The sequence below is a fragment of the Panthera uncia genome (genome assembly GCF_023721935.1).
Source record: "Panthera uncia isolate 11264 chromosome D3 unlocalized genomic scaffold, Puncia_PCG_1.0 HiC_scaffold_8, whole genome shotgun sequence".
Taxonomy (NCBI): domain Eukaryota; kingdom Metazoa; phylum Chordata; class Mammalia; order Carnivora; family Felidae; genus Panthera; species Panthera uncia.
In genome coordinates this window covers 64,584,493-64,602,516 of record NW_026057586.1, presented here as the reverse complement: position 1 = coordinate 64,602,516, position 18,024 = coordinate 64,584,493, and the positions used below count along the sequence as shown (strand labels likewise).

General features: G+C 61.2%; 2 protein-coding genes across 3 annotated transcripts in view; both read right to left on the bottom strand.

Moving 5' to 3' along the window:
• Positions 1–11,500: 11,500 nt before the first annotated feature.
• On the bottom strand, positions 11,501–14,310 carry GP1BB (glycoprotein Ib platelet subunit beta). The gene is made up of 2 exons (XM_049620576.1): positions 13,280–14,310; positions 11,501–13,019 (listed from the first exon to the last, which is right to left on the bottom strand). Exons 1-2 carry the CDS (start codon positions 13,287–13,289, stop codon positions 12,400–12,402), a joined length of 630 nt encoding a protein of 209 aa, XP_049476533.1. The 5' UTR covers positions 13,290–14,310; the 3' UTR covers positions 11,501–12,399.
• Positions 14,311–14,401: 91 nt separating this feature from the next.
• The window catches only part of SEPTIN5 (septin 5), a 4,282-nt gene continuing 659 nt past the window's right edge, over positions 14,402–18,024 (bottom strand). For both annotated transcript variants that reach the window (XM_049620573.1, XM_049620574.1), the window contains exons 2-11: positions 17,500–17,596; positions 17,307–17,393; positions 16,910–17,033; positions 16,688–16,822; positions 16,374–16,491; positions 16,140–16,241; positions 15,238–15,334; positions 15,017–15,152; positions 14,678–14,780; positions 14,402–14,576 (exon numbers count right to left, since the gene is read on the bottom strand). In XM_049620573.1, the coding sequence (XP_049476530.1) occupies positions 14,520–14,576; positions 14,678–14,780; positions 15,017–15,152; positions 15,238–15,334; positions 16,140–16,241; positions 16,374–16,491; positions 16,688–16,822; positions 16,910–17,033; positions 17,307–17,393; positions 17,500–17,596 (1,056 nt within the window). In that variant the 3' untranslated portion in view covers positions 14,402–14,519. The remainder of the gene's footprint in view (positions 14,577–14,677; positions 14,781–15,016; positions 15,153–15,237; positions 15,335–16,139; positions 16,242–16,373; positions 16,492–16,687; positions 16,823–16,909; positions 17,034–17,306; positions 17,394–17,499; positions 17,597–18,024) is intronic.

Sequence of the window (18,024 nt, the reverse complement as noted above, 5' to 3'; positions counted from 1 at the left end):
CCAGCCCAGCCCGTTCCCAGGCTGCACCCCACCCCCAAAAGCACACTGCTAGGGACGGTTGGGCGAGGCTGTGAAGGGACCACCGGCTGGGAAATCTTCTATCCCCTCACTATCAGGATCCCCTCTGCATCAGGCTGGGAGGAGGCACAGCACAACCCCCAACCCACCGGGCCCCTGCCTAATTCCACTGCTCGTGTCCATAGGCTCAGTCTCCCTGCAGGAATACACACACTTCAAATGATTGGAAGACTCCAGGGGGACCCCACCGGCCAGAGGGAACCATGGAGGGGGGGCAGCGAGACCCCCACCAGCTTTCAAAGCAGATGCACACAGATCTGTGTAGGTGCAGAAATATATCATTTTGGTGGCTGCTGTCCTTTTTGGTAGCACATGTTGGATGAGTGTCTACTTGCTTCCCTGGGAGCTCCAGGGAGTCTTGGAGAGCTCTAGGTGGTGCCCACAGACCTTGTGTTACTGTCGTCCACCTCTGCCCACCCCATGCACACACTGGGGTGCCAATTTCTATCTGTGGCTGAGCCATTGAACATCTGTGTGTCTGCCCGGCCCTTCAGAGGATTCCAGACGCAGCCATACATCAGGGTGCTCCCCTCTCAGAAGGGTCACCACTGTGTTGGCTGCTGCTGAGTGTCTGATGGCCTGGAAGATCTATCTGTTTTCAGGGTCTCCCATACCCTGGCTGGGGCAAGTCTTCTATTTTGCAGGTGGGGGAAACTGAGACCCAGAAAGACTGTGAGGCTGAGGCCGTGGCAGAGCCTCAAGGGTGGAAGTGTCCTGTGGATTGCCGACTGTGGCTGCCAAATGACATGGAGCAGTGGGGGAGGGAATGGAGGCAGTCTTGGGAGGGGAATGGGGTGGAGCCAGGTACAGACCCCTGAGATCCACACTGTCCACACCGTCCTGCTTCGTGGCTGGGGCCAGAGGAGGCAGGGGCCAGAGCAGCTCTCCCACAACCCAAGGAGCCAGGTGCGGTGTCTGCAAAGGGCAGAGAGTTATGGCCAGGAGGATTAGTAGGTCGTTGGCACCCCTGAAACCCAAGCTGGCTGCTGGCTCTGGGAATGGGCGTCTGACCCCTCTGCGGCCTCCTGGATCCCGGAGAAAATCCTCGAGGCCGAGTTAATACCAAGACCAATTTTTATTTCAACAAAGTTAAGTCTCAACAATGTGACACTGAGGGAGAGGGATTTTCCTGCCACAAGGGAAGGGGGCTGGGGTCCCAACATGGCGCTGCCCTTCCCCCTTCCCTCCTCCCCCAGCTGTCCCCACCACAGGGGTAGGGACTGGATTGCCCTGAAGATGAAGCTCTGTCACCAAGCAGTTCAGGCTGTTCCTTTCAGAGTGATCCCACCACCTCCAGCTCTTCTTCCTCAGGCCTGCAGGCTCCCAGGGCCTGGAATGCCCTCTCTGTCCCTCTCTGGCCTCCCAGGCCCCTGAGTTGAGCCAAGGGGTCTCCAAATCCCCCACCTCCCTTATCTCGTCCATGAAGGTGGGGTGTAACCCATGTCTGTGACCTGGGCAGGCAGGTCTCTGGAAGGTTCTCTGATCGATGCATGAGCCTATGTCCCTTGGGTCACACAAACTTTGTGGACCCTGACCACACCCCATGTGGACGGGCCACACATCCTCCTACTTCCAAGGGTGACATTGGCTTGGACTTAGACCCAGCCCAGGGTGCTCTCTGGGAGGGCTGTAGGGGAGGAGCAAGGGCCCTGGTGGCAGAGGGCTGCCCCCCCCCCCCCCCCCCCCCGCCCAGCCCTTCTTCCCACCCCTAGAATACCCAAAGGGAGAGTGGGAGGGGCTGGGACCCAAGAGGCTCGGCCTCAACCTTACTGGCCCCCAGCCAAGCCTGGGGCCAGACCCGGAAGCTGCTCTCCAACCAGATAATCGATGGTCTGGGGGCCGCAGTGGCTGCAGGAGGGTTGGGAGCCCTGTCAGAAATTGCTCCTGACGATGACCACATGCGCGGCCCGAAGGGACAGGCTCAGCCAAGCCCCACCTCGTTACCCTGCCTTCCCTCTGTAGCGGCCACTCCATCACCCTCACCCCAGCTCCTGCAGCCTTCCAGGCGGGGCGTCCACTACTCCTCATTCTATGGAGGGGAAGAGGGCCTGTTTGGGCCATGGCCTCTACATGGACCCCAGCCAGCATTCAGTGCTTGCAGGCCCCGAGTGTTATAGGGTAGACCCAAGTGGGCACAGCCATGGGAGGCCCATGACAGTGGGGGGACACACACTGGAGGGCAGAGGGACGGGTGTGTGTAAAAGTTAGAGGTACGTCGGGGCTGCCCAAGGCTGTCCACATGGGCCCCTGGGCTTTACTCTGAGGGTACTGCCCGAGGGCAGGGCTAGGGGCCCAAGGGCACCCTACGACAGGCCAAAGTCAAACCAGATGGGCTGGGGGCCCCGTGGGGCAGCCGGGCCATTCGTCACCGTTATCTGCCCCGCCGCCGCCGAAATCACAAACACATTTTTAAGTGAAGGACTGGCTGCCACCGGCCTGCGGGCCCTGATGCCGCCCAGCTGTGGCCACACTGGGTGGGGGTTGGGGGTGGGGGAGGGTATGGAGAGGGGGTGTGGAGGATTAGCAAGTGGCAGGCCTGATGGAGGAGTGCCTGCAGCCCCCAACATACCCCCAATGTGTTCTGGAGGCCAAGCCAGTGCCAAACCTCCCGTAATCTGACATCTACAGTCTCCCCTGCTTGGACCCCTCTGGAGCTGGGGTGATGGGCCCCAGAAGCACCCTCATCTCTGCCCTGGGTACTCCTGCTCCCTGCCTTCCTCCCACAGCCTTGGCATCACAGATTCACCCTCTGACCCACATACTGACCTGGGATGTGCATTGGGGCTATTTGTGAGGACAGGGGCTCTAGGTCAGGGATGTGCTTTCTGCATAGGGCTGGTGGCTCAGTAGTTGCTCCATGGGAGAGGCTGGGTTCAAGACCCAGAGAGACAAAGACAGAAACAGAGGCAAGAGATAAAAAGAGACAGAGATGGGAGAGGGAGCCTGGCCCCTGTCACCAGAGACCCACCCTATGTGTCACCACAAAGCAAGCCTGGGTGGCATGGCCCTGTCCCGCTTGTCCTGTGGCCTGGTTTTGCTACGTGGCAGGACCCGTCCTCTAGGGTGTGCAGGTGAGGGTGGGGCTGGGCTCCGTCAGGCCATCACTCTGGGAGCCGAATGCAGGTCCTGCCCAGCACCCTGGACCCCCGGGCAGGCCCATGGGGGTGGGGGGCGCCGGGAGAAATGGCCTGTGACGGGGGTGGGCGTCCCGGGCGGGAAAGCAAACAGTGTCAGCGGCTAATGAGCGGGAACCGGGCCTGGGGCCGAGGGCCCGGGGAGGGGCACGGCCATCGCTCATCCTGACAGGCGGGCAGCGAGGGAGGGCTGGGGACTAGAGGTAGGGGGGAGCATGAGAGCCGACAAGAGCGTACCCTAGAGACCCGACCCCACACACAGACGGACAGACGGACAGAGTGGAGGCAGGCAGGCCTCTCACCCCTGGCTGACTCCCATCCCTGGCTGTGGCCCCAGTGGCACCCCACTTGCTCCATCATCTCCTCTGTCTGACCCAGCTGGCCGTCCTCCTCCCCCACAACTAGTCTTTGCAGGACAAAGGAGACTGTCCCAGGAGGGGTTGCTGAACCTGGGAACCCCACATTGCACACTGGGGTATAGGAACGGGGGTCTTGAGGCCCTGCCCCTCCCTGGGCATTTCCCAATCTTTATAAAGCAGAGAAGGCCAGGTGTGCTCTGAGAGGCCCTCCTTGCCCTGACTTTCCATGGTCACCCTTCCTCCCTCCCTGTGTGCAGCCCCAGCTGTCTTCGAGGTCCCCACCCTTTCACAAAGTCTTCCCTCGATACCTCCAATACCTCCGACAAGCCCTGAAGCAGTGGGTGGGCTGACTCCACCACGAGGGAAGCAGCCCCTCCAGTCTTGCATATTAAAGCTGCAGTCCCATTTCACAGGTGGGAAGACTGAGGTGCAGAGCTGAGCTGGATGTCAGGCCCAGCTCTTGGTCTCCCTGCCTCTAGCAGGTTAGAAGCCCCTGCACCCCAGGCCTTGCCCAGGCAGAGCTGACCCAGCCTCTTGGCCTCTTGTCTGCCTTGAGCTCCCTAAAATTACAGGATTCCTGAGCAGGCAAGACCTCGAGAGTGCTCCTGAGTTTCTCCTGGCCGGCCCTGGCCCTGGTGGCCCCAGGAAAGCTCGGCTGCCCAAGCGGCCTGTAGGTGCCTGCCTACGGGGGTGTCCAGGCCCCTGTCCTGCCTCAGCTAGGAGGGAGGGGCAGCCATAAATTCACACCGCCAGCCGCCTGAGGGATAAATGTGTCATCGACTGCACGATTTACGAGCACACCCCTGGCCCGCAAGGCAGAGAAAACAAGCCTCTGTGTACACATGGCGCGGCGGGCAGGGATGGGCGGCTGCCGGGGGGCATGTGGGGGCATGGCAGGCCAACAGGACACGTGCATGCGAGAGGTGCAGGGATGTGGACATGAGGGTATGGGGACACAGGCATGCAAATGGGTATGTGGGGACAGACATACTCATAAAGGGAGGTGGAACTGTACATCTTTGATATACCCACAAACACACATGCGCACACACATACACTGGTGTGATTGCATATACACGCACACATCTGAAGGTGGCACAGCATGCTCAGGGACACTCAGTGGCCATGTCACCCAGAAGCATGCATGGTTCCACCCTGGAGGTGTGCTCTTTCTCCCACATCCCGATTCCCACAGAGAAAGGAAAGATAAGGAAGGCTCCTTGGACGTTTGTGTGTGCATGTATGTTTGTGCATGTGCATGTGTACATACGTGTGCTTATACGTGTGTGAGTGTGTGTGCAGGGTCTCTACTATCCCCAGACAGCCCACGCAGGGCGCCATGGTGGAGGGCCCACTGCATGAGGATGCAAAGACAGAGCAGGGGACCAGCTGGCCTACGGAGGATATAGGTGTGTCAGGAGACCAGGATGTGTGGGAACAAGGGCTGGGTGGTGATGCCGCGGTCCTGTGTGGGGCTTGACTGTCTCAGAGGCCCAGGGGCACCAGGAGCCATGGCCCTGACAAGCCAGCCACTGAACACACCCCAGGCATCAGTGCTAAGCAATGAGGCCATAACAGCCTTGACCCCTCACAGTCCCACTGCCTGGCCTGCTGACCATGCATGCATTGCCCACTTTGTCCACCAGGACCCTGTGGGGCAGTTCTAGGCTCGAGGCTCTGCTGGCACCAACCAAAGTTACCTGCTGGGACTAATCCAGGTGCAGCAGCACAGGCCTGAGAGTGCAGGGGTGGGGATGGGGGTGGGGGCGCGGGGACTGCAGCAGGAAGCTTCAGGAAACAGAGGATTCCAGGAAGACCCCGGTGGACTCAAAGCAGCGTCACCGAAGTCTGGCAAGGACTTAGGATTCTCATGGAATTGAGGCTGTGGGTCAGCTTTAGCTGTCAACACCCTTCCGTGGATGATCTCGGGACCCACTCATGCTCCAGACACTCATCTTGCTGGCCTTGCCACAAGAGAGTCAGGAGTGTGGCCCTCCGGGAGGATTTCTGTGGCGGTGGATCCCCAGCCCGGGGCAAAGGGGCTGACTGGTATCCTGGAGACCACCATGGCAAAACCATGGTACCCCAAATAAGGACAGACAACATCACTGCCCTCCACACTGGGGACCTCCAGATGCAGAGCAGACACCTGGAGAACCGATCCGGGACCTCTGAGACCAGAGACCTCCACACCAGGGACCTGCCAAACGGTGACCTCAGACCAGAGATCCCCAGAGGAGAGACCCCCATACCAGAGACGCCTACACCAGAAATTCCATACCAGGGCTCCAAAGAGAAGAGACCTATAGAGCAGGGGCTCTAGATGAAGGATCTGCAGCAGAGAGACTCATAAAATAGGGACCCTCACTAGGGACCCCTGGAGCAAGGGGCACCCAGGTGAGGCATTCTGTGCCAGGAGAGACCCAGGGCTCCCACAAACAAGCCTGTCCCCATTTTTCCTATAAAGAAAGCCAATGGTCTTCCCCCACTCCCCCCCTGCATGAACATCTCAGGATGGCGTTGTCTATGGGCTCTGGCTCTGCTCTGGTCTGTGTCACTGGTGTCCTCCCGGGTGTGGCCCCCCAAGACGCACTCTTGCAGGAGATGAGGCAACTTGAACACGGTGAGCACCTTCAGTGGGCACACAGGGGCGCAGGCGTGTTGGGACAGGCGGCTGTCAGGGGCGCCGGCCCCCCCCCCCACCCCCCCGGCAGCCCTGCCCAGACAGAAGCCCTTTCCTCGGTATCTGGCTGGAATCCTTCAAGAGCATCTTTAAATAAACAAAGCACAGAGAAAAGTGAGCTCCTAAATACAAGTCACATTAACATAGATTTCCATGCAGAAGCACAGCAGAGCTTGGCCTTTAGGCCTTCCATAGGCCTCCTCAAAGCCCTGCTCAAGCCTGGGAGTTGTAGAGGCCCAGGGGCACAATCACCTGGGCGATGCCCACACTGCCCCGGACACTCACCCCCACCTCCCCAGCCCCCTGGCCCCAGGCTATAGTCTCCCTCTTGGGAATGGGCACACCAGGCCTATGCACACACCTGGGCAAGAGAAGCAGCATGGGGACCCTCTACTTGCCCTGAGGTCTGTACCCCCAAACCCCAGGGGTTCCCTCTGGCAAAGCTTGAAGGATTCCCTTCCAGCCCCTCTCACTTCTTTTTTTTCTTTAAAGTTTATTTACTTCTTTTGAGAGATACAGAGACAGTGCAAGTGGGGGAAGGGCAGAGAGAGAGAATCCAAGCAAGCTCCACCCCATCAGCACAGAGCCTGACAAGGGGCTCAAACCGACATAGCCGTGAGACCATGACCTGAGCCAAAAGCAAGAGTCAGACGCTTAACCAACTGAGCCACCCAGATGCCCCAGGCCCCTGCCACTTCTGAAGGGTTTTTTTTACCCCACTGGGGACACAGTGACCTTGTGGGGATGATCCCAGGGTCCTGTGTGACTGGGACAGAGGCAGGGAGAGCAGCACTGGGGTGGGTGGAGAGAGCCAGTCAGGCTGTCCTTGTTGTTGAAGGTGCCCTCCCGTCCCCCACCCCTTGCCACATGAGTGTCTATCTGGCCAAGAGCCCCTCAATTTGTCTAACACACTTAAACAGGGTGAGGTGAGGCCCTCCCCGCAAGGACACCTGTAGTAGGACAAGGGGTGAGGAGGGTGGGAGCCTCTGATAGGTGAAGGCTGGAGTCCAAGGGACCTGCACCCCCAAGCCCCCCCCAGACCATGCAGACAGTAGCCTCCAGATGGGACTGCACACTGCTGGGAAGAATGCTTCAGAACCAACAAATGACTGGACGGCAGCTCCCCTTACACATCTGGGGCCCTTCTGCCCTCTCCCTCCTACAGGCTGAGCCCAGGGCACCTCTGGCCCCTGCAATCTCTGTACCCTCCCCTGACAGGCGTCTCCTGGCAGCACAGTGCTGCTCCCTCAGCCTGAACATCCCCAGGAGCCCTCCCCACCACCTGCCTTCGACATACCAGTCAGTGCTTTTGATGTCCCGGGGCTGGGGCACTCAGGTTTGTTCTGAGGGTCAAGGGGATCATCCACATGATGAGGACCAGGGTTTCTCTCAGGCACAGAATTCCAAGAGCTCTGAAGGACGCTCCCGTCCCCGCTCCCTCCGCTCTTTGAGAGATTTCATGGTGGACATTTGTTTCCCTGTGTATAAGTGGCCTTATTTCTGCCACAAGAGCCCTGAGGGGTTGTCTGCAGGACACACCCCTGGGCCAGGGATCCATGAAGCCAGTGGCTGAACTGGGGGTCTGGGCAGTGGGGGTGCTGAGCACACTCCATAGGTCTTGGGAACATTCCCATGGGCTCTCTCAAGCTTTGCCCACACTGAGTACTGACCCCTCAGGGGATGTCCACAGTAATGGAGGGGTCCCCACCTGGTCGATCTCCCAGCACCCTTTGTCCAGCTGGCCTTCACCACGCTGCGGGGTGGTGGTGACAGGAAAGCAGGACAGAAGGAGGGATAGACCGTGTTTCCTCTGGGGCAGAGAAGATCCCCATGGGAAGGCTTCTCTGGGAAGGACTGCTGATCCCCAGACCCTGCAGGGCCAGCCCATGGGTTCTCCTGATAGGACAGGACGTCATCCTCTGCAGACATTTCCTGTCTGTGCACAGAGAAGGTGAGGACGAGGAGAGTGTTGCATCCATTGTAGACAGCCCTGGGTGTAGACAGCTCTGGGCATGTGACTGTGCTGGGGAAAAACGGAGGTAGGCCTGGGGGATACCCCAGGGGCTGTTTAAAGAGGGCGGGACACAAGAGCTAAGGCCAGGCCCAGTCACCAGGACCAGTGACCCTAAAGGCCCCCCTCAGCCTAGGGGGTGAGTGCTTCCCGAGAGCCCCCTGCTGATTTATGGTTCTCCAGGGTGGACAGAGTTATGGCTGCTAAGGCCTTCCTCCCTCCCTCTTCCTCCTCCCTGTTGAGGGTCGGTTGGGGTGGGGTGGCTCTCAGCTGGTTTCCAGATGGGCCTGATAGAGGGGGCATCTTGGGGTGGGAGGCCAGACACCCTGAGCAAAAGGACCTGGCCAGTGTCAGCTGGCCAGCCATAGCTGCCTTTGTCTCTCTCTGTGGTTGTCTCTGTCTCTGTCTCTGTCTCAGGCTCTGTCTCTGTCACATGCAGCCCCCCTTCCCCGAGGCAGCCTGGGTGGGTGGGAGTGGGAGCCGGTGATTTATCGCCTGCTGCCTGTCTTCCATTGGAAACGCCGGGGGTGGGCGCAGACGGTGCAGTGAGCTATGGGCCCCCAGGGCCCCGCCACCCACCCCAATGTTGTTGCTCTGTCTGAGCGGCGGGTGCACCCCCCCCCCCCAACGTGGCCAGGGCTTCGGGGGGCCCCCGGACCTTCCCAGGGCCTCGTCCACGCGGGCCCCACTCAAGTCTCCGCCCACCGAGGGGCCGCCCCCCTCCCCAGGCTCCCCTTCATCTCCCCAGGCAGGAGGGGGCCCACGAAGGACCCGCACACACTCCTCGCCCCCAGGTTGGTCGGGAGGTGGCGAAGCGTTTGTTCCACTCCCCCTGGGGGGCTCCCATTCCACCATCCCCACCGGCTTCTTCCTTCTAGTCGCCCTCCACGCCACCGGCCACCACGCAGCCGGCCACCACGCAGCCGCTCCTTCCAGCCCTGCCTCGGTGCACACAGCAGGGGCCCAATGTATGTTTACGGAGCAAACAGGCGGCAGGAGTGCGGCTGGAGCACCTGAGCTGACACTCCCTCCGCCTGGCGGAAGAAGTCCCTTATCTTCCCTGTTGATGGGCTGTCAGCGACCCCGGGGAGGGGAAGGGAGAGGAAGGTAAAGGAGGGGAAGGGTGTAGAGGGGGCGCGCTCACCCCTCCCTGTCAGTGGCCACTTGATGCACCCTTCCCTGTTCCCGTGGGGTGTACGACCTGTCCGCCGTCTCGGCGATCCACCCCCACCAGCCTGGGCAAATCCGTCCTCTCCTGGCGTCTGTTCCTCTGCGGACCCTGGTTGTCTGCATGCCCAGGGCTCACCTCGGCTGCCCTCGCCCCACGTGGGGGGGTTTTCCGCAGACCACGAGCGCCCTCTGGTGGCTCATTCGGGTCGCGGCGCGTGAGGGGAGAACCGGATGCCGATTTGGGGGCGGGAGGTCCTCAGCCGAGGCCGCAACCCATTTCACAGACAAGGACACGAAGATTGCCAGAGGGAGGTCACGGCTGTATCTGTCCCAGGAATGCCGTCTGGCCCTGCCGGGGCTTGTTCAGAGAGGCTGGGGGTGGGCAGTGATGTGGTCAGAGGACCCCTGGGCTGTAGGGCAAAGGACCCTGAATCAGACAGCTTGGGGGCTGCAGGCGTGGGGGGATGCCTTGAGTGGCCACCGTTTTGTTCCCATCTGGAAGGAGAAGGAGTCTGAAACCGCAGAGAGGACCAAGCTGTCAGTGGGGAAGGGCCCCTGGGGCAGGTGTGGTGTCCATTAGATGGAGGACCACGCTGGGGGGAGGGGCATGGCAGGCCCTTGAGGTGGGGGTAGAGGTGTACATTCCCCCTCCCTGCACAGGGCCATTCAGGGGCGCTGAGCTGGGACCATCCACTTCCCCACACTCCTTGGAGGCCCCAGGGTCAGTGCATGGAGGGTCAGCTCAGGGTCACAAGTTGGGACCGGGGACTCCCAGGCAGCCTGGAAAAGATTCGCCAGGGAGGCCAGGCCAGCACCCTCTGTGGCCAGTACCTTGGGCAGAAGCCAATCTAAATCATGGAGAACTGACAAAAGAGAGAGAGAGTCTAGGAGGAACCATGGAATTCAGCTGCCCTATTTACCAGGGAGTAAGGAAGTTCTTCCTCAGGTCTGACCAGACTGTGACACCAGCCTCTTTCCTACATCAGAGGAGCTCCAGCTGCTTCTGCAGCTCCGGGCTCTCAGGGTTCCTTGTGCCCATCCTCTCAGAGGGACACGGCCCAGAAGCCCTCAAACTTGTGGGCAGTGGGCCTGGGCTCCTGCTGACCCCTCCACATAGTGTCTGCTGGAGCCTGGGCTCACAGCCCAGGAGGCTTCCTTCTCTTAGCTTGGGGTCACCTAAGACCCCCAGGCCATTTTCTCCTGAGCCCTACATTTGTTCCCTGAAGGCCTCAGTGAGGAGTAAGAGAGGAGTCCTAGGGGCTCTGCTTCCAGTGCAGCGTGGAGAAAGCTCAGGCCCAGCAGGAAGACCCCTCCCTGGCATCTGGTTTCCTCCTCTGGAAAGTGAGGGGGAACATCCCCTCCCTGTACCATGTTGGGACTGAGTTAGGCTGCCTGTGTACCTTACTGTGACAAAGACTATTACCTCTGACCCCCACCAGGGGCTCTGGGTGTGCTGGGCCATCCCTGAGGGTGTGTGTGGGGGGGGGGGGAGGGTTGGCAGTTCATTTGTACAAAAGGGGCCATCCCTGATGTAGTGATAAGGCCGGATGGACGGCTGGACAGTCGGCCACAGCCCACAATGGGCCGGATGCCCCGCACCTGCCCACAAAGGAGGGGGTGGCTCCTGCCTCACGTCTGACCGGCAGCCCTGAGATAGCATCAGCCCAACCGGAGGGCCATCCATCTTGTCCCACAAAGACTGGGACAAAGGCCATGTCAGCGGCAGCCTCCCCGACCCGGTCAATGGGGGCCAGAGCCTTCCTGTGCCAGGCGCCCCAGGCCCAGGCCTGAGGCTTCTTGTCAGGGTCCTGTTTGGGTCCATGAAGAGTGGCCTTCATTGTTTACAGGGCCAGCCAGGTGGAGGCCCCACCCAGGGCAGGAATGGGACTCCAATATTGAGGAAAGTGTCAGCCCTTCATTTGGGCACCCTGGGTCCCTTGTTAGCAGCTTGTGCCACAGTGGGGCACCCTGGAGGAGTCCCAGGCCCTGGCTGCTCAGCCTGAGTTCAGGGGTGGGATAGGGGAGACCAGGGACCAAGGCTGGTCCAAGCAGTCAGAGGCACCTTCCCACAGGAAGTGGTGGTCAAGTGCAGAACATGACTCCAGACACTGTGCAACACCCTGGTACCCACTCAACCCTGCAGGGACCTGCCTCACCTGTCCTCCAGAGGCTGAGCTTCTAATTCAGATGCCCAGGGAGTTCCAGGTGGGTCATCAGATTATTCTCACCACCCTGACCCATCCCTGACTGCCCTGAAATCTGCCCATCTACGCTCCCAACAGTCCTCAGAGCCTCCTCACGGCCCCTCACTGACCCCCAGAGACCCCAACTCCAAACATCCTCTCTCTTCCTCTCAACCACACTGTCCTGCAGTGCCCTCGATGTCCCCACTGTCTTCACTGTCCAGTATCCTCACCGTCCCTGTGTCCTCACTGCCCCTCAGTGTCCTCACTGTCTCAACACTGTTTTCACTGTCCCCACAATGTCTTCACTACCCTATAATGTGGTCACTGTCTGAGTTCTTCTGTGCCTTCCACTTGAACTCCTTTGAAAGTGAGTGGTCTGGGAGAGTCACTGATCCCGTGTTGGGTGTAGGAAGATGTGATGCATCCCCCTTGAATCACCTCCTAGGGCTTGTCCTGTGGTTTGGGAGGGGAATTTCCGGGTGGTGGGGCACAGAGACCAGTCAGATTGGGAGAAGGGTTTATTCTGCACTGGAGTTTGGTGTGGGGAACCTCGCAGGGGCTGGGCTGCAGCTCACCCCCTTGACCCGCCTAAGCGTCCTGGGCTTTGGCTCGCCTCGCTGCAGAGGGGCGCGTGTGGCCCGGGGCCCGCAGGGGGGTGGTGGGGTCTGGAAGACTGTGCCCAGGCGGAGGACGAGCCCCGGTCCGGGTCAGGGCGAGGGCTCCTTGGGGCAGGGTCCTGTCGGGCTGGCACGCCCGCGTCGCTCAGCGCCTCTCAGGACTACTCGTAGAACTCGCTGGCTCCGGCCGTCTCCGCCACCAGCGGGGCGGTCAGCGACAACGGGTGCGCGGCGCGGGCGCGGGCGCGGGCGCGGGCGCGCAGCCGGCGCAGGCGACACAGCAGCAGCAGCAGCAGCGCGTGCAGGAGCCCGAGGCCGAGCAGCAGGAGCTGCGCTGCCAGCGCCCCCCAGCAGAACGCGCCCGGCGCACAGGCGGCGCGCAGCTCGTCTTCCGCCAGGTACGGCAGCAGGCGGCCGCGCAGCGCCGGGGGTGCGGCACAGCGCAGGTCGCGGTAGGGCGCGCGCTCGGGCCGGCCGGCCAACCAGGCGCGCAGTGGCACCAGGCGGCAGTCGCAGCGCCAGGGGTTGCCGCCCAGGTGCGCGGCGCGCAGCACGGGCAGCGAGTCCAGCAGCCCCGGCGGCAGCGCCGTCAGATTGTTGCCCGTCAGCACCAGTTCAGTCGTGTCCGGCGGGAAGGCGGCGGGCAGCGAGGCCCATGTCAGCCCGCGGCGCCCACAATCCACGCGCGTCCCCGCACAGCCACACGGCGCGGGGCAGCCCGCGACTGGGCGGCTGGGCGGCGCTAGCAGCAGGAGCAGCAGGCTCAGCGCCCGGCGCGGCCCTGCAAGGGAAGCGCCGCAGTGAGCCTGGTGGCCTGTGTGGCACCTGGGCGGGTCCCTGTACACCCCAGGGCGCTGGGCCCGGCCCGGGCCCCGGAGACCCGAGCCCCGCCTTACCCGAAAGCCTCTCCACCTCGACCATCCGCGCGCTGACTGGAAGTCCGCCCTAAATCTCCCTACTGCAGCCCAGATGACTGCAGCGCCTCCCAACCCGACTCTGCTCATGGAGCGCAGTCCCGGGCCTGCCTGACCCCAAACTCACCAGAGCCCATGGCGAGAGGATGGTGACCTGGCTTGTTCTGGAGCGCTAAGCGTTGGCTGGAGAGCCAAGCGATAATGCCGCCCGGCCCCTGCCAGGCCCCAGCACCCCGGCCAAACCGACCACAGCGCTGCCACCCGCCAGAAATAACCCGGAGGCCCAGTAGACACGCTGCGGCCCCAGATAGAGCACTATCACCAGGGCTCGCAGGCTACCAGGGCTTCCGCCCCCCCACCAACCCAGGGGAGCAAGGATCACCACTGCGACTTCATCAACATTGTTCTCCTGTCACCAGGACAGGATGCAGCATTCACAACTGAACAAAACTGGAGACTGGGATTGGGGGGGGAAGGTATCATGCTGGGGGTGGGGGAGGGATGGCCTAGGCAACCCAGGGCAACAGTGCTGCTGGGGAGAAAGGACCTCCAGCCACAGGCAGGGAATGGCAGTCTAGGGGTGGGGGGTTCCCAGGTTGCCCAGCACCCACTGTTCCTGGAGCCCTCAGGCCAGGCCACAGCCCTAGATGAGGAGTTTGGGCAATTGCAGGCGTCCCTGCCCCACCAGCCCCGGGAGATCCTTGCCTGCAGCCAGCTGCTCTCCTTCGGTCTGGAGGGATCCTAAGCGCTTCTGTTGCCCAACCTGCCACTGAGCTACCCAGTGAGGGGTGAGGAGGTAGGGAAGGACTGGCCCACCTCGGCACAAAGTGAGGCCTCAGCGTAAGCTGGGTGGCCCGAGGGAGGGGGCACATGAGGGTTCCCACGTCCACTCTGTGGCACTGGGGTGGAGAAATAGACCTGGGATGCCGAGGATCTGCTCCCCTATTCTGCCTTGTTTTATCCCCCTACCTGAGTAGGGCCTGGAGTCGGAGTTCATGACCTTCTGGGGCAGGGGTAGATCTCAAAAGTCATGGCCCAAATTAGCTCCTGTTCCCCCGAGGCCAAAGAGGGCCAGCTGTGGGGGCTGCTGTCCAGGCCCCTTGGAAGCAGATACAAGTAAGGGGAGGGACTGGTGCTGAGAATAAATTAGGGTTGTTTGGGGGCTATGAGCCTGCATCTCTGGGTCAGGTTGGGAATAGTCGGGAACAGTCCTGGTCTGGACCATTCCGGGACTGGGGTTGTGCCCAGGCCTGTTGGAGATCCAGATTTATTCCAGGGTGGAGTCCAGGCCAGTTGGGGTCCAGGGACGGGAAGGGCCAGCCTGGAAACTGGCAGTATATCCATGGCAATGTGGGGCTGGGTTGGGGTCACTGGTCCTGCATCTGCTGCTTCATCTTCTGCAGCATCTCCTGCATGCGCCTTAGCTGGAGGTGAGACGGGAATAGCAGAAGGTAGAGTGACAAACGTGATAGGAGGGGCTGGACCCCCACCTCCACCCCTTCTCCTCCCCTGTGGCCCCACTAACCTCCTCATCCTTCATCCTGATGAGCTTTTCTGTCTCAGCATCCGGGGTAGGCAGTGGTAGGATGGGGATGGGGCTCTCCATGCGGCTGTCCTGGGTCAGTTTGCTGTGGGGTGGACAAGAAGGACAGTTTGTCTGACCCCCAACACTACCGAGGCTCTGCCCTCCTGAGCTCCCACACCGTTGGGTCGGCTCTGGGAAGACAAGGTGCAGGGTGGGGGGCCTACTTGGGAGTCGGGGCAAAGTTCAGATCTGGGAAGGCAGCAAGGATCAGCCCTCTGTTAGGGAGCCTTGGCTGGGAACATGAGGTGCACGATCCAGGTCCGAGTCAGAGCTGCGCACCTGGTCATCTGCTGGATGCAGTGCGCGCGATAGTTCTCATAGTGCACGTCGCATGTCACGTCCTTGAGATCATGCATGTGTGTGCGGATCAGCATGTTGCGAAGCTTCACAAAGTCGCAGTGTGCCTGGTTCTCCACTGTGGGGCAAGAGCGGGTGTTGGGTGGGTGCAGGCCCGGGGGAGCCACCCCACTCCCTCTGTCGCACCCCATGCCTGAACTCACCCTCCACGATCCCCCAGGGGTACAGTCGCCCCCGGACCCGTTGCCCCTTGGCCTCCACCACTGTGTTGCTGCCGATAACCGCGAAGGGCGCACTCTCCTGGGAAAGGCAGGTACAAGGGCTCGCGCCCAGTTAGTGTGAGTATGGGGTTAGTGGCTGAAGAGGGACATGGGCACTCGGCACCTGGTCGCTCCTCCAGTATCACTATCAACAGCCCCTCCCCAAAGAGATCCTGGAGTTGCCCAACCCTTGTGGCTTCTCTGAAGCCAGAGCTGGCATGGCTTATACCCGTGGCACAGGGTATGTGCCCAGCCGGGCATATCCTCCCCTTCTGACACCATCTCCCATCAGGAACTGCTCCATTCAGCTACCATCGCCATCCCTCCCTCCCCAGAGCTGAGCCCCTGCCTCCTGTTACTGATGCTGACTTAGGCTGGGGCCAAGGGCTCCACCCTGCTCTTGGCCCAGTGGCTGCCTATCCCGTGCCTTAGGCTTGGTTATTGCCACTCTAGATCCCGGGGCACCCAAAGCCACAACCATCCTCTGGAGCTCAGAATTCTGGGAGCCAGGGCACACACAGGCTTGTGGCCATCAGGCCAGACCCTTCTGCTCGTGACCCATTGGAAGAAGACTGAGGAGCAGGGTCAGGGTGGAGGCCTGGCCAGGACTGTGCCTTTGGGTCCTGGCAAGTGCTCCATGACACACTAACCACACGGGGCCCAAACTGCACAAGCCAGTGGGGACATGAGTGACTGTACCCCACCCCCACCCCCCCACCCCACCCCAGGTGGAGGCGCTCTACTGCCCAGACAAAAGACTCTTTCCCCCACCGGGTTGGACCTGGATGCTTGGTGCCATGTAAACTGACCTCCAGTTCCCTCCTCTGCCACCGCAGGCCGCTCACCTTCAGTTCCCGATCCTGCTGCTTGAAGTCCTCATCCTCGTCAGAGTCACATTCAGGGAACTGGTACACGTGGATCCCAAACTTGTCAATCTCCTCCCGGATCTGTGGCGGGGCAAGGGCTGTCAGATTTGAGGCTGGCCAGGGACCCGGGGCCAGGTGCGCTGGCACCCAGGATCAGCACACTTGGTGTTCTGGGTCCTGGAGACCTAGCCCAGGCCCAGTTGCCAGGCTCACCCGCTCCTTCAGCTTCCGGATCTCGCTGGGGACGAGACAGTCAGCTTTGGCGATGAGCGGCACAATGTTCACCTTCTCATGCAGAGCCTTCATGAAACCCACATCCACTGGCCGCAGCCTGCAGAGAGCATCCAGGGGTGGAGAGGGGCATGGTGCGGGTGGTGGGGGCACAGAGAGAGGGTGGGATGGGCTCAGGGAGGGCATGGTTGTGAGGGCACAGGCAGAAGATAAGCAGTGACAGGTGCAGCCAACGGGGAACCATGGAGGCGGGTCCCACCCCCCACCCTGAGCCTGTTCCCAGGACATTCACGCACCCGTGTCCAAAAGGGGAGATGAAGTAGAGGCAGCAGTGCACACGGTTGTCTTGGATGTTCTTGCGGTTGAGGCCACTCTCGTCACGAAAATACTGCTCAAACTGCTGGTCCACGTAGTCGGTGATGGGCTTCCAGCTGCAGGTAGGCAGGAGGGTCGGTGAGGCCAGAGGGGACACTGGACCAGCCTAGGCACAGACTGTTCCCCAGCCAGGCTCTCCTCACCACTCAGAGTTGTTGACAGCATCCCCGAAGCCCGGTGTGTCTACAATGGTGAGCTTCAGCTTGACCCCCTTCTCCTCAATGTCCACCGTGTGCTTCAGGATCTCTACGGTCTGGCTGATGCGCTCTGTGGGTGTCGGGGCATCGTTTGGAGGGGTCTCTCCAACTCTCAGACCCCACCCCCACTGGGCAGCCAGGACCCTTGTTCTCATCCATTCTAGCATTTAGCCCTGGCCTCATGGCCTCACTGTGGTCTGGGCCACTATTCCTGGACCCTGAACAGGAGAGACCCACGCTGTGGGGAGAGAGGAGCAGGGTCTGGACCCAGAAGGGACCCCTTTGAAGGGTCACACAGCAGAGGATGGGGAACCAATGCCAGGGCTGCATAGGGCCCACTCACCCTCAGCACTGAGCAGCTTCCGGTCCTTGTACAAGTCGGTCAGGAAGAGGCTGTGGACCAGCGTGGACTTCCCCAGGCCCGACTCACCTGCCAGCAGGTACAGTGAAAGAGTCAGGTTAAGTCTGGGACCCCTCTGACAAAGCCTAGCTGGCTATGGCCCAAGCCACCCCACCTGGGAGTCCAGCCCACTTACCCGCCACCATAAGCGTGAAATCGAAGCCCTTCTTCACAGACTTCCGGTGCACCTGATTGGGCAGTGTGGCGAAGCCCACGTACTGCTTGTCGATATCCTGGGGGGCAGGGGCAGGGCAAGTCAGGAGCAGGCTTGGATTCCTGGGGCAGTCTGATGCCCTGTTCCCTACCCGGCTCAGACATGGAGGCAACAGAGGGCAGAGTCCTCTGTGTGGGGAGTTTCAATGGCAGAAATGGGGTGAGGGCCTGTGAGCAAAGGCCTGGAGCTGGGAAGGCAGGTAAGGGGGTGACAGGCATCCTTGCCCCCGCCTCAGTGAGGGGCTTTGCAGGGACCTGAGAATGTGTCTGTGTGTGTAGAGTTTAGGATGCCTGGCTGCAGCAGGCCTAGGCTGGGTCCTCCCTTGGGCGGTGGGCAGAGGGCACCAGGACCCAGACCCCTCACACACATCCAAGGCCCTCCATAGGCGGGAGAAGCCCCCTGGCCTCAATACTCACCCCTCCTGAGTGTACCAGGGGGTGGGAGGCC